Genomic DNA, 15,105 nt, shown 5'->3' on the forward strand with positions numbered 1-15,105 from the left:
ATATATAAAGTTGTAATCTCTATTTGTCTTTCGATTTTTATGTCCGATTATAACTCATAAACCCCTAGACCGATTTGCCTCAAATTTTTATTGTGAAACTCAGAAGTACCACGGGAATGTTCTTAGATTGGTTTGAGTTTCTAAGTAGAGTGGGTCGACTTTTAAAGGGAAAAATAGATAAAATCGTAATAAGACCAAGCGCGGGTAAACGACGGGGCAACTATGAGCAACCTGGTCAACGCTGGGTCCCCAAGCTAGTGCCCTATAGATTGATACAAAGTACAAGGTGCACCAATAACCATTGAAAAGTAAAGACGAATTGCAAATCGGTTTTTTTTATTTCCAATAGTTGATTATTAACCTGAAGTGTATTCAAAAAAGAGTTTAACGTTGCTCGGGTTTTCCAAACTTAGTATTTGTGTCTTAATTTGACAAAGAGTTAGAAATTTAGATAATTTTAATTTAATCTCAATAGATTGCAATACATGAAAACTTCAGTCTTTGTTGAAGGTCCATAATTGACAGGTCAAAAAAAAAATTGATAAAAAACGTTTAAAATTGTTAAGTAAATAACTGTTTTAACAATATGCTCCAGCGTGGATGAAAGAAGATGTCAAAGTGGTCTATCATTTGGAGACACCCTATAGTAGTTAGTAATGGTATTCGCTTTATTGGGACACTCTGTAGTAAAGCAGAAGCATATGAAACCTTTGTTCATAATCGTATTAAAATCCAGAAAACAGTTTTCCTCTTTGTTTATTGCATTGAGTGAGGGAAATCATCGAACAGTTAAATTCGTAGATTTTAACTATCGAGTAATACAGTTAACCCCTAAATTAAACCATAAATCGAAAGAATTTATAAAATGTCGTCTTGCCAATTTTTAAATGGGTTTTATACTATTTTACGTAAATCTCAGTATTTGCGAAAAAATAAATAGCCATGAATATGCGAGAACAGTTTTAAAGAGCTCCATATAATCATATAATTAATAAATTAAATATCTGCAACATTCCATTATCAGAAAGTGAGGAATACGACATTTGATGAATTCTTTCGATATATTGCTTATTTAGGAATTAACTGTATAATATTGATCATAGATAGATATTCATATAGATGCATATATTTATAATTATCACTAAGTTAAAGGGAGTGTTCGCGAAAAATGAAAGGGGGTATAGGTTTAATGCGATAAAAAAGCGCTTTTGATCGCTACTAATCTTACTTCTATCTGTTGCGTCTATAAGGAGAAAATTGTTAAAGACGTCTCATACCGAATAACATGGCGTCCATACAAATTGAGAAAATTGCAACATACGACTTAGACCGTAAAAAAATCCATTTAATTTCAAACAAATCATTCAGATATTACAACCTATAGTCATCGATTATCTTTCGCCACATTTGTATATATTTGATATTTCATACTAGTTTTGATTTTGTTTTTTAAAATAATATTTAGCTTACAACTTGTTTTCGAACATTCCTGGAAAATATGAAAATGTCGTCTTCATTACCAAAAATCCTCGAGACAGGAATAAATGTAACTCTCAGATCATAACAATTAAAACATATTATGAAAAATCATCTATATACAAATGTGGCGAAAGAAAATCGATGACTATAGTTTGTAATATCTGAATGATTTGATTGAAATTAAATTGATTTTTTTACGGTCTAAGTCGTATGTTGCAATTTTCTCTATTTGTATGGACACTACGTTCTTCGTATGAAACGTCTTTAACAATTTTCTCCTTACAGACGCAACAGATAGAAGTAAGATTAGTAGCGATCAAAAGCGCTTTTTTATCGCATTAAGCCTATACCCCCTTTCATTTTTCGCGAACACTCCCTTTAAACAGTTATGTTGAAAGGTCTGTAAGCGTAATGTTTAAGTGACCCTCCATGCAAGGAGGACATGATGCCCGATCTAAAACCAAAAAGTAAGGAATAGAAGGGAGATACAACTGACGCGGTTAGCCCTACAATATGATTATACATGCTTTGCAGACGTGTACTCCATTTGTATAAGAAATATTCAGAATAGGTTATTGTATACGCGGTAATTGTACATAGGACAAATATTTTTTATTCAAATAAAGTCTGCAAAGCATGTACAATCATATTGTAGGGCGAACCGCGTCAGTTATATCTCCCTTCTATTCCTTACTCCCTGTCTAAAACCCGTTGACTGTTCATCTGTGGTGAAGAGAGCTCTTTGTATTTTACATAAAAAACGGTTTCCAAATATTCGAAAGTAAATATTTATTTCCCGCCAATTCTAGAAATTGACTTTTCATGGAGGGTTACTTTAAATTAGGCTTACAGTCCCTTTAACACTTACTTTGATTTGTCATGCCAACATTGTCGTTTTTAATACCCTAAACCCAGTGAGTTTTTTATGAGGATAATACAATTAGGAAATATACAGGGTGCCCCACAATATGCAAGTAATTTCTCAACAGTCAAGTATGATATATATCTTCTTGGAAATGTACGAATAGTGCTGTATTCATTTAGTTGTGAACCAATAGTAATGAAAGACCCCCTATTCTTGACATTCCTAAATGTGGTCTGTACCTTTAAAACTTATCAATTTCAATTTGGATGAGATTTTAATGTATTGAATAAAATCTAAATTTTTAAGATTTTTTCGGTAACGGTTAAATTCTTAAAACATTGTTTTTCAAATTTCATCTGTAGAGGCTATATTGAAAACTATCATCAATCTCGTCCCGACATGAACCTTTTTATCAATATAAATACTTTTACAATTATCATAATCTCCTCTCTTCCTTCGAATTTAGATTTAAACCAAATTGTCAAATATTCAATGTGTAAAATATATAATATTCATTTGTGAACCAATAATAATAGAAGACCCCTTATCAATGGCATTCCCAAACTGAGATATTAATGTAATGAATAAAATCTAATTTAAAAATTTTTTCGATGTATAATGTATCTTTTAATATACGAAGAAGACGTACGCACAAATTTAAAAGGTTTAAGACATGAAACCTATTTTCTGTTTAGAATAATACTCCATTATAAATATACAATTTATTCTATCGATTGGAAATATAAAAAATCACATGATTACAATCTGATTTTTTTCAAGAATATGTCGGAGAAATATTGCTTTGAAATATTCAAGAAGAATCTGAAACCAGTGCCAGCTGATCGGGACATCAGGATATCATACTGGAATAGAACAAACATGAAATATTTAATTATTAAATATAAATGGTACAAACAGAAGCATTTCAAGATTACTTTCAAACCAAGGTTGTATAATAGGTTGGTTACTCTTAATGCGCTCCAACGTACGGAAAATGTCGTCTCCCAAGATAGATAGATAATGAGGTTTTATTCATCCATCTTAGAAGACGTACATTGGAGTGCATAGAGAGTAACCCACCTTATCCAAAAACCTTGGTTAAAACTATCTATTTTTTATATTAAATTTTACTAAAAGATTGAGTTTTAACAACGTTTATTCTAAAATAAAAAGATAGAATAAAGAAATACTGATTTCAACACAACATCTAAATAAATCAAAGTTAGAAACTCTAAAACCGATAAAACTTTGGAATAGAAGACGACTTTTAGACTCAACTTATGGTTTTTAACACTCCAATAAACATTAAAACTAATTATGTGGTTTGAATGTCGTCTTCATTCTCCACAATTTTATGTGACTCGATGCAGGTAAATGAATCAAAAGTTTACGGAAAAATATCATTGTTTAATTTTTGGTTGTGAATTTTGAGGAATATATATAATAGCCTTTTCATTTGAAACCTATTCTAAAATTGTTGAAGACGACATTTCATAAATATCATCATAAATTCTATTTTATCACCTGTTTAATAGTTGGTGAGCATATCATCGAATGTTTCTCCGAGATCATCCGCACACTTTTTGATCTTGAGCTTCTCTCTGTAGATCTCGTCCTCAATATCATCAATCCTCTGGTTCAACTTGGTGATGTTCATCTCTCCATACTCAAACCTGAACACAGACGCTGCATAGTCATGCTTGTCTTATTATTATTAAAGGTTTACAACATGAGGCTGTAGGGATATAGGGGCTACAAAACTTTGTTTGTGGCAAAACGTAGTTCCTTTATTTCTTTCATACATAGTGGATTTAGAAAATAGAAAGGTTAAAGAGAGGAAATGTTCTATGAAAGTACATTCTTTCAATTAAATATTACATTAAGATGAAACCTTTATCTGATCGACAATATGGAATATATCGTATATATCTCGAAAAGAAATAAAATAAATATAAAATTAAACCTGGATTTTTATAATAAAATACATGCAACATTATAGTTTCTGCTTGAACCAAGGTTTAAAGCATATTGTTGTAAATAAGGCATATAACCAGAGGCGTATTCATTCAGACAACTCTAAAACTAAATTTATAACTTTAATTAGTAAATTAACATCAGACACAGTAATTGTGCAGTGTATACAGACCCATTTCACTAAACAAGGTGATTATTAAGCTACTGCTAACACTATTAGCTTTGTAACAGCATCAAGTACACTTAATTATTACTCTAATGTCGTCTTCCTATTCCGCAGTATTCTTGTTCTCACTGTATTAAGATGACTGTTAAGCATTTAAAAAGATGTGAGTATAAATCTGTATTCTGTACCTGCCCTCTGCTGCCTTCTATATATAAATTTGGCTTGTCTGTCTGTCTGTCTCTTTGTCTGTTTGTTTGTTTGTATCCAATAAACGTCAAAACGGCTGAACCGGTCGGGCTCGAATTTTTTTTGTGACATCTATGGACCCCAGGGAAGGTTTATGAAAAATCAAAATTTCAAATATTTGTCTCCATCAAAATTCGATCGTCATTAAATTTTTAAAAATTTTGAAAATCCGCGAAATTTTTTGTGAAAATCCGCGGATTATTTTTGTTTTGTTTTACGATGTACACAAAGAGAACATGTTCACAACTAATTTAGAAGATGGGCGTGAAGCGCCCTCTAAGGCTAGAAAGAAGGGCGCGAAGCGCCTTGAATTTCTAGTGCATTTATAAATCTGTATTCTGTACCTGCCCTCTGCTGCCTTGTATTTATAAATCTGTATTCTGTACCTGCCCTCTGCTGCCTTGTATTTATGCTGGATTTGAAGGATTTTATCCTTCAGCTTCTCTTCCCTCTCTACAGCCTTCTCAGCACTCTTCTCAAGCTGTTTCATGTTCTCACCTAGAGGACACAAATCAATCAATCAATCATTTCAGAAGTATTCAATAAACTGATCAGTTTAATAAACACTTGTTTACTTTATAAATCAAATGACCACTTTGTAGATCAAATGATCTGTTGAGAAATCATTTGCAGATCAGTCTAGAAATTAAATGATCACTTTAGAAATCAATTGATCGTTTTGAGAATCTGTTTATAAATCAACTGATCACTTTAGAATGAAATAATCATGTCAAGTATCATTTTATAAACAGGCTTAATAGATAACTGTCGATTAAAAAGTTTTGTATGATTAAAATATTGATTCTAAGAGAATTTACTTCCTTAAATTTCTTTTAAATCATCCATTTTTCTCTAAAATCTCACCGACAGTTTGGAGTTCATCCTCGATGCTCTTGAGCTTGTTCTCTGCTAGCTCAGCGCGCTCAATAGCACGCTTCAGCTCATCCTCCTGGACACCGAGCTTCCTGCTCAACTCATCCAGCTTCTGCTCGTTGTCTGATGCCATCTTGGTGGTGGCCCTCAGGTTTTTGTCGTACTCCTCGATGGTCACCTCATTGTTCATGCACTTGGACTCAAAGACCTTGACCTTCTTGAGGACCTGGTCAGCGTCCTTGGAGGATAGGGCGAGCTTGGTGACGGTATCTGCGAGGTTCTGCTCGGACTTCTTTGCTTCCTCCTCCATCAACATAATTCTAAACACGTTCTTATATTATATCAGATATTTTAACTTTACTCCGGCAATGCTCATCGAAAAAAATGTCAAATTTTAGTTAAAAAGGCCGGTACATTGCATAATTCATTATTTGAAACAAATTCTTTTCAATTTTGTAAATTTTCCTTTCATGGCTTTTATTTTTCCCAGATCAGATTCTAATGTAAGGTAAAGTAAGATTAAAATACAAATAAGTGATGAAAGGACAGTTCTCAGCTAGTGAACATTGTTCTGACCTACGAGTAAGAGCGGCAACATCAGCCTCGACCTCCTTGAAGTGTTTCTCCTTCTCCTCGAGGGACTCGGTGGCCTTGACGAGCTTGTCGTTGGTCTCGTCGAACCCGATCTCAAGCTGCTGTACTTTCTTTCCGTAGTCGCGGATATCACAGTCGGCCTAAAGCATATTAGAATCAATCTACATCTAGTGTATGCCGGTAATTATTCATAATTTGTATGAATTGGTCAGTAATTTACGGTAATATAGCTAAGTTAATTGGGAAAGACCTTCTAGAAATGATTAAAACGGAAATTTAGAAGCCAAAACAGGACAAATTGGTGAAGCGCCCTAAAAGTTAGCGTTAAAAAATCTAAAATTCCATATCAAACTTATTTTATTGCCCCCCCCCCCCCCCAACAAAAAAAATAAAAATGAAAACATGTAGGTTTTTTATTTAAAAAATCAAATTTTCGGTAAATAGTTAAACTTACCTGATCGGCCATACGCTGGTATTCTTTAGAGGAATCCTCGAATCTACCAATAGTTGCGTACAGACTATCCGTCTCACCCTAGATTAACAATATTAATAGTTGCGTACAGACCATCCGTCTCACCCTAGATTTAACAATATTAATAGTTGCGTACAGGCCATCCGTCTCACCCTAGATTTAACAATATTAATAGTTGCGTACAGACCATCCGTCTCACCCTAGATTTAACAATATTAATAGTTGCGTACAGGCTTTCCGTCTCACCCTAGATTTAACAATATTAATAGTTGCGTACAGTCTTTCCGTCTCACCCTAGATTTAACAATATTAATAGTTGCGTACAGACCATCCGTCTCACCCTAGATTCAACAATATTAATAGTTGCGTACAGACTATCCGTCTCGCCCTAGATTTTACAATATTTTTCTATCCCACATTTTGAAAATTGATAAAAACTCAGTTTTTATCAAGAAACATGTGACCAAACTATCTTTTAGATTTTTAATAAGCAATGTTTTTCTTCAAATTATTCAAAAGCCAATTTTTATTTTTTTTTAAAAACTGAATCGAATTCTACCTTAAGGCTCTGCATCTTCTTTCTAATTGCGTCCATCTTGGTTGCCTGGCTTTACTTCTACAAAATATAATAATAATTAATTTTGGATTTTTACTCACAAGAATGAAAAAAATACTTGGTAGCATACTTGAATTTCAAAAAGCTTGTTTATTCTTCTCAATAGTTCTTTCAAAAGAGAAGCTATAATATAAACCATGTAGGATTTTCATCCTGCGTGAATTTTACTTTATTTTGGCGTGGTATCTGGCGGAGTGATATAGAATGTATAATTTACATTTAAGCTCAGATTTTTATAAGAGTGCATGGGGTCGGGGTTAAATTTTGAGTTTGAAAATCCTCTATTTTTAAGGAGTGTATGAGTAGAATGCTAGCAATGGAGAATTGTTCACATTTTCTAGATTTTTCTCATTTAGATTCCCCCCTCACATTCTTTATACTGCTCAATTCTACAGCAATAGTCCATAAGGGTCAACCTTAACAGAAGGGGGGGGGGGGTCAACCTTAAGAGGGGAAGGGTTGGGAAGATTTGGGAGTATACAGAAAAAATGGCAAAAATGAAACTTACTTCTATCTAATAAAAACTATCCAAAAGTTCAAATCTGCCCTTGGACGTCTGATAATGGTGTAAAAAAACATCGAAATATATTTCCTACTTCAAAGTTGATTTTACTGATAGAGAACATTTTTAACCAATTCGGATTTTTCCAGTTAATTTCCCTCTCATTAATCCCGGCCTAATCCCCTTTCTGATAAACTTTAAGAGGAATTAAACAATTTTAATTGTCCATGACGTTATTTCAATATGCACTGACCCCCCCCCAAACCCGTTTGTGTCCATTTCTACAGAGTTTAAGAAATTACGACTTCACAGCAACAATTTCAAGCATTCAGGTAGCAGGAGACCCTCACAAATATTCTTTTAATGGACGGTCGTTGTTATCTTAAATAACTCTCCATTTCTAGAGGGGCATGTCAGATTTACATCGGTACCCCTACAAACCTTCATCCGATCAATAATCTGGAAGATAACGTGGTTTTTCAAGCGGAAAAGTATTCAATTCTGGTAATTTCTAATTTTTTTTTGAGAATGTACTTTATTCTGAGAGATACCATAAATAAAAAGAGACAGTTTTCAGAAACAAAAACATGGATATGTAATTTATACTTGATACTTGGTACCCGGTTGTGAATCGGAAATATCAATCTATCAATGGAGGTTCACATGAAAATACCATCCCATTATTTTGCGATAACAAGATAATATAAACCACCATTTGAATGTCGGTTTTAGTGTTTGTCTGTTTAAGAAAAACGGCGAATGTTGCAACTAAAATGTTGGCCAAAGACAAATAAAGTTATTTGAATGAATTTGAGAGGATTAAACTGATTCTAAACCTCAAGCAGGAATTATACCGTAAATATGATCCACTAAATTATTGAGAAATTTGGACATTTGCATTCCACATTTTTGAATATTGTAATACCTTTGGATATTTACATTTACATAAATTTATAAAAATGGGTATGATAAAAATTTTTTTGGTTAGAACAATATAATCGAGTTCATGTATTTTTAACATTTGAAAAAATACAGTATATTTAATATGGGGGTAATTGAAGTTTTGTTTTTAATTTTGTTAATTTAAATTGTCTTCTATATACCTTCTGCCCTTATCCTTGTCCCTTGCCCAGATATAGGAACAATAGATATATCAGTATATCAATATATAAGAAAAAGCACATAACTTCTCTAACTTCGGGAAATGGAATTTTGGGTTTAAATATTTTTCTTCTTTCAACTTTCAATATCTTATTTTCTTTAATAGTTTTACTACACTTGTATGAAAAAGGTTATTTTGTGAAAATCAGTCAAAATTACAATTACAATTACAATTAAATAAAATCATCGAAACCTTACTTTTTTTAAACAATAATTGCATTAAAATGATTACAACTTACTGTCTAAAGAATTAGAAGATTTACAACGGTTCCTTTTAAACCTTTATCTGAGTATCGAAGAAGACGATATCGTCCTGTATCTTGAAAAGTAACATAATTGAAACTGGTCAATTTTCGGATAGGAAAACAAAAAAGTCTCCATCTTTTTTGCTCTGATGAAGGTTTGTAACGTTGTTAATCAAACTTTACACTTTACATCTTTTCATTTTATATTACGTTTTACAGTCCCTTTAAACTAACCCAGGTACTTGAAGATACGTCTCCAGTCCCTGTAAACTAACCCAGGTACTTGAAGATATGTCTACAGTCCCTTTATACTAACCCAGGTACATGAAGATACGTATACAGCCCCTTTAAACTAACCCAGGTACTTGAAAATACGTCTACAGTCCCTTTAAACTAACCCAGGTACTTGAAGATATGTCTACATTCCCTTTAAACTAACCCAGGTACATGAAGATACGTATACAGTCCCTTTAAACTAACCCAGGTGATACGTCTACAGCCCCTTTAAACTAACCCAGGTACTTGAAGGTACGTTTAAAATCCCTTTAAACTAACCCAGGTACTTGAAGATATGAAAAAAAACTTCTCAATTCATGCATCCTACAAAAAAACCCGATAAAATCCACGAAAATTTAAACCAAAAAAAGGAATTTCTGGCTAAAACGCCATGATTGTTTTAGCAGAATGTATTGCTAACTCTGCAGGAACCTCAGGCATGTATTTGAGCAGAAAGATTTGCTTAATTCATAATAATTCATAAATCCAAAATATTGATATTTTCGCAATATTTAATTAATAATTTCCTTCATTTAAAAGTGTCATTTTAAGTGCAATATCAGAATACAGACATAAAGTACTAAACCATGAGTTTTAGACGTTATGGCTCCTAGGAACAACTTTAAGAGGTATTGGATAAGCTCAGCTGTGACCCTCCAAAAAAACCAGATGTTTTGTCGATTTTTAAATAGCTAAACATTTCCAAAACTACGATGTATTTGGAAAACCTCTGACCACTCCATCTATTCTATTCGGAAATTCAACGAACGTAGACTCCATGACCTCTTCTACATGTATTTATTTGAACTGACCTCTGACCTCTTGACCTCTGAATTGACGTACCTGTACGGAGGACCTGTTCCGATGAAGATCTGCGGACCACAGAGTCAAGATTATGCAGCGCTCACAATGTCGCCTTTCCTTGTGCCAGATAGACAGATAGATAGATAGTCGAGACGGATAGATAGATAGATATAGATAGATAGTCAAATCGAACGGATAGTAGAAAAAGAGAAAGCAGTTTAATTGTCCTTCGTTGAGATTGTTTAGATTTGAAATATTTATAGGAAAGTAAATGCAACTCCATTCCCACTCTCTTCTCCAGCTGTTTACAGCACAATTTATTTTACATTTTTATTGAGTGTTAAGAAGAGATTTATATTTCAGCTATTCCGATGTGGTGGGGGGGGGGGGACACCCTACTAACCAGTTTACTTACCCTATACTAGAGTTTACTTTTCCCAGTTTGGGACACCATATTAACGAGTTTACTTGCCACGTTTGGGACACCCTACTAACCAGTTTACTTGCCAATTTTGGGACACCCAATTCTAACGAGTTTAGTTGCCCAGTTTAGGACACCTTACTAACCAGTTTACTTGCCCAGTTTGGGACACTGTACTAACGAGTTGACATGCCCAGTTTGGGACACCCTACTAACGAGTTTGCTTGCCCAGTTTGGGACATTAAACTAACGAGTTTACTTGCCCGATTTGGGACACCCTACTTGCGAGTTGACGGGTCCAGTTTGGGACACCGTACATGTAATCTGGAAATAATAGGACTGCTTTAAATTCCTGGAGGAAAAATATTCGGATAAAGATTCAAGTAACAGGGTGTGTATTTAGAGAAAAACTATTTTGGCACAGTGAGTTTCATCTATATATAAATCTGGCTTGAGTGTCTGTTTGTTTGTAAAATTTTAAAAAGTGCGCGAAAAAATATTAGAAATCCGCAAACTTTTTTTTGTTTTTGTTTAATTCTGTACAAAGAGAAGATGCTCACAGATAAAGTCACAATTAAAAGTTGAAATAGAAGATGGGCGCGAAACGCCTTAAAAGCCTAGTTTGGTAAAAAATTTCAAACCACAGAATTACCACTACAACAAATAATGGTCATTTGGATACCAATTAACCCTATCCCTGCTGGGTACTTGAAAACCAGGATAATTTTTGAGTTATGTAAAAAAAACTACAGGGGGGGGGTCAAATTGACCCCCCCCCCAGCGGGAATAGGGTTAAATAAGGTGAAGTTTTGAAAAAAATTTCTAAAGATCTTGTTTTGCATAGAGAAAAATATTTTACTCGATCAGAGATTAATCGAAATACTTCTTTAGCAGACAAACAACTATGTGAATACGTATCTAAATTTGAATTGATCCCTCATCTGTTATACTATGATGACAGCAATATTAAATCAGTTGATTAAAATAACTCTTGATTCAAAATTTGTATTGTCTAGTATTCCTCAATCCTTGATGGGAAAACATTGCTTTCTATCCAACAGTTGGACAATAGAGTTAGAAGATAGATGTAGATAATAGATGATAGATAATAGATGATAGATGATAGATGATAGATGATAGATGATAGATGATAGATGATAGATGATAGATGATAGATGATAGATGATAGATGATAGATGGTAGATGATAGATGATAAATGATGGATGATAGACAATTTTACAGATAGAGATAGGGACATAAGAGGAAGTCTTTTCATAACAATAATAATGTACTGGAAGTGTCTATACATGACAGTTTATAGACCTTAGACCGTATAAAGTTACTGATCTGTGTAATCTCTGACAGTTTATAGACCTTAGACCGTACAAAGTTACCAATCTGTGTAATCTTTGACAGTTTATAGACCTTAGACCGTACAAAGTTACCGGTCTGTGTAATCTCTGACAGTTTATAGACCTTAGACCGTACAAAGTTACCGGTCTAAGTAATCTCTGACAGTTTATAGACCGTAGACCGTACAAAGTTACCGATCTGTGTAATCTCTGACAGTTTATAGACCTTAGACCGTACAAAGTTACCGGTCTAAGTAATCTCTGACAGTTTATAGACCGTAGACCGTACAAAGTTACCGATCTGTGTAATCTCTGACCGGTTGAAATTCATTAAATAATTCCTCCATATTCGTGTTAATAATGGGGAATCCTGCATAGTTTGCATGTTTATTTAATCCACATTATGTCTGATGTAAATTCACATTCTCATATATCTAAATATTTAGATACTGTCTGTACGACACGGTTCTGAAAATTATGAAAAATCATGGTAGATTTCTAAATTCTAAATTTTACCAGAAGCATTCACAGGGTGAATAATGGAAATTGCAAATCTAATATAATCTATCTGATCGTAATATAGTCAGATTGATTTTACATATTTTATAACTGTTCATAATCAGATAGACGTTTCTTGTTCGTGTTACACCAAATCAGTTTAAACGTTAAAAAACATTGATCAAATACAAATTTAAACGTTGATTTAACCACCAAATTATAAAAAATTCCAGTTTCAAAACGTGAGAATACAAAAAACACCATGTTTTTTTAAAGTATGTTAATGAACAGTTAAAATGATGAATAGATTGAGTATTTTGAAAAAAAAATGTCCGCAAATGCTCTGGAAAAAATTCAGACCCCCCCCTCCCCCCCCGATATTTCTTTACTAAACAGGGTGGCTAAAATGCATAACCCCTTCACGAAAAACAGTATTAATGTAAAAACTCTGGTCACCCTATGTTCGTATTCTATGGATTATTGAAGGTATTTTAATAGGCAATAATACAAGAAAATTCCAAGCATATACAAGCAGACCGCCCACTCCCAGCCTAATTCAGGCTTACAGCATTTTCATCTTTCTCAAATGCCTTTTTGAACGTTTTCTAATTAATGTTTTTTATAAAACACAATTTTGTGTTATTTTAACGTCTAAGAATTAAGGAATTTGGAATCAAGAAATAAGGGTAGTGAAACAGGCTACGACTAGCATTACTACTTCTCGCCTAGATCAAATTAAAATATTTCACCGTTTTAAATTGATTCCGGCTGCAGCCAAACAGGTAGATTCGGGCCAACCGTCTTTAGCTCAACTTGATTCCGACTGCAACCAAACAGGTAGTGTTCGGGCCAACCGTCTTTAGTTCAACTTGATTCCGACGGCAGCCAAACAGGTAGATTTGGGCCAACCGTCTTTATTTCAACTTGATTCCGACTGCAACCAAACAGGTAGTGTTCGGGCCAACCGTCTTTAGTTCAACTTGATTCCGGCTGCAGCCAAACAGGTAGAATTCGGGCCAACCGTCGTTAGTTCAACTTGATCTTTGTTTTACTTTTCCAAAATATATAACAAATATATGTTTTTAAATCACGATTTTTATGAATCATTTTGTAAAAAATATCTGTATGTGTATGATGATGAATTTACAAAAATCGTGAGCTTACTGCAATCATCCTGTAGTGAACAATAAAAAACGTTAAATTTATGTGAATGAAATCTAATTTTTTTTGCAACTTTTTATAAGGAATGTGTAAAAGCATTTTTGACACAAAATTCTCTTCTGGTTTATAGTAAAGAAGTTTGCCATTGCAATTTAATATATAATAATTCTACATTTATACATTTTTATATTTATATATAATTATAACATTAAATATTTTAATCAGGTTTAATAAGAGATATTGTTTATAAAAATTACAATTTTTTTTGAACTGGGTTGAAAACTGAAGAAAAATTGTCTTTTTGAATTCTAACGTAACACAACTAGTCGTGGGTTTCTTAAGAGGCGATTTGAATGCAATGCATAATCTTTGATTTAAAAATGAGCGATTGTGGGAACTATTAAAGCGAAATCTTTTACTTCTAAAATTTAAGTTTACTACGCATATTAAATACATGAAAAATTAAGTACACATTTTTAAAGCAGTTTTAAATTCAAGATAATTTTAAAGCAGTTTTAAATTCAAGATATGGGCCAAAATAATACTTTCCTGAGAAAATATTTTAAACCTTCAAATATTTCATAGATAAACCTTTTATTAAAATAAACCTTTCATAAAGATAAACCTTTCATTAAAATAAACCTTTCATAAAGATAAACCTTTCATAAAGATAAACCTTTCATAAAGATAAACCTTTCATAAAGACAAACCTTTCAGTTAGGATTAACCTTTAAGATTGATAAACCTTGCATGATAAACCTTTTTTTTAATTAAACCTTCAAAGATATAAACCTTTCTTGAAATATAACATTGAGATGAACTGTGAACAAAACTATGATAAAAGTATTACATTTTGAGAACAATTAATTATAACTGTTTAAATAACAAAAGTTCGAGTAATCATTTTAAATTAAAACTTCTAATCAAGAAGCTAGAATCAAACAAAACTGTTTTCAAAGGATGATTTTACGTGAATTAAAGTAAATAAAAATAAAAATGTAAATATACATTTTTCATGAAATAATTAGAAAAAAAATACTTTGTAAATGTACATTGTACAGTGTACAGTGTACAAAATCTAAATATGCTCAGTATGTACCGAAAGTAACAACTTATCAATGTACAACATATTAATTGTCCATATGTGCAATCAGAGTTAGAGAAGTTGTGTTTAGTTACAAGTGTAATCAAACATTTTGATCAAATAATATTTTAAACTGTACAGTTTACATATATACATTCCTAACATGCATGTACAATGTATTTTGTACAAATTTACATAAGGGTTGTTGTCGAATTTCTTGATTGACTATAGTTGCAATGATTAAACGAATCACTTTTCAATATTTTCTTGATTTCTGTAGTTACACAATCTCAACTAAGCGCCATTTTTTTTCTA

The 15,105-nt window shown here is 32.8% G+C and overlaps 1 protein-coding gene across 2 annotated transcripts; it reads right to left on the reverse strand.

Annotated features, from left to right (window-relative positions):
• Positions 1 to 3,121: 3,121 nt before the first annotated feature.
• LOC111710589 (tropomyosin) lies at positions 3,122 to 10,408 on the reverse strand. Of its 2 annotated transcripts, none has more exons than XM_023484700.1 (8): positions 10,313 to 10,408; positions 7,229 to 7,285; positions 6,652 to 6,729; positions 6,180 to 6,337; positions 5,595 to 5,923; positions 5,075 to 5,228; positions 3,869 to 4,017; positions 3,122 to 3,207 (listed from the first exon to the last, which is right to left on the reverse strand). In XM_023484700.1, the coding sequence occupies exons 2-7, from the start codon at positions 7,262 to 7,264 to the stop codon at positions 3,873 to 3,875; spliced, it is 900 nt and encodes a 299-aa protein (XP_023340468.1). In that variant the 5' UTR covers positions 7,265 to 7,285; positions 10,313 to 10,408; the 3' UTR covers positions 3,122 to 3,207; positions 3,869 to 3,872. The 2 variants fall into 2 exon arrangements, with proteins under 2 accessions (XP_023340468.1, XP_023340469.1); XM_023484701.1 differs by having other exon boundaries at positions 5,117 to 5,228; positions 10,313 to 10,406.
• Between the last annotated feature and the right edge of the window lie 4,697 nt (positions 10,409 to 15,105).

This window comes from Eurytemora carolleeae, unplaced genomic scaffold (assembly GCF_000591075.1).
Source record: "Eurytemora carolleeae unplaced genomic scaffold, Eaff_2.0 scaffold677, whole genome shotgun sequence".
Classification (NCBI taxonomy): Eukaryota; Metazoa; Arthropoda; class Copepoda; order Calanoida; family Temoridae; genus Eurytemora; species Eurytemora carolleeae.

Excerpts from the sequence above, each read along its gene's own strand:
- LOC111710589 (XM_023484700.1), bottom strand. The coding sequence starts at position 7,264 with ATGGACGCAATTAGAAAGAAGATGCAGAGCCTTAAG. Across the intron at positions 6,730-7,228 it reads AGAAGATGCAGAGCCTTAAG|GGTGAGACGGATAGTCTGTA; the intron begins GTAGAATTCGAT and ends TTGTTAATCTAG. Across the intron at positions 4,018-5,074 it reads TACAAGGCAGCAGAGGGCAG|GTTTGAGTATGGAGAGATGA; the intron begins GTACAGAATACA and ends GTCTGTGTTCAG.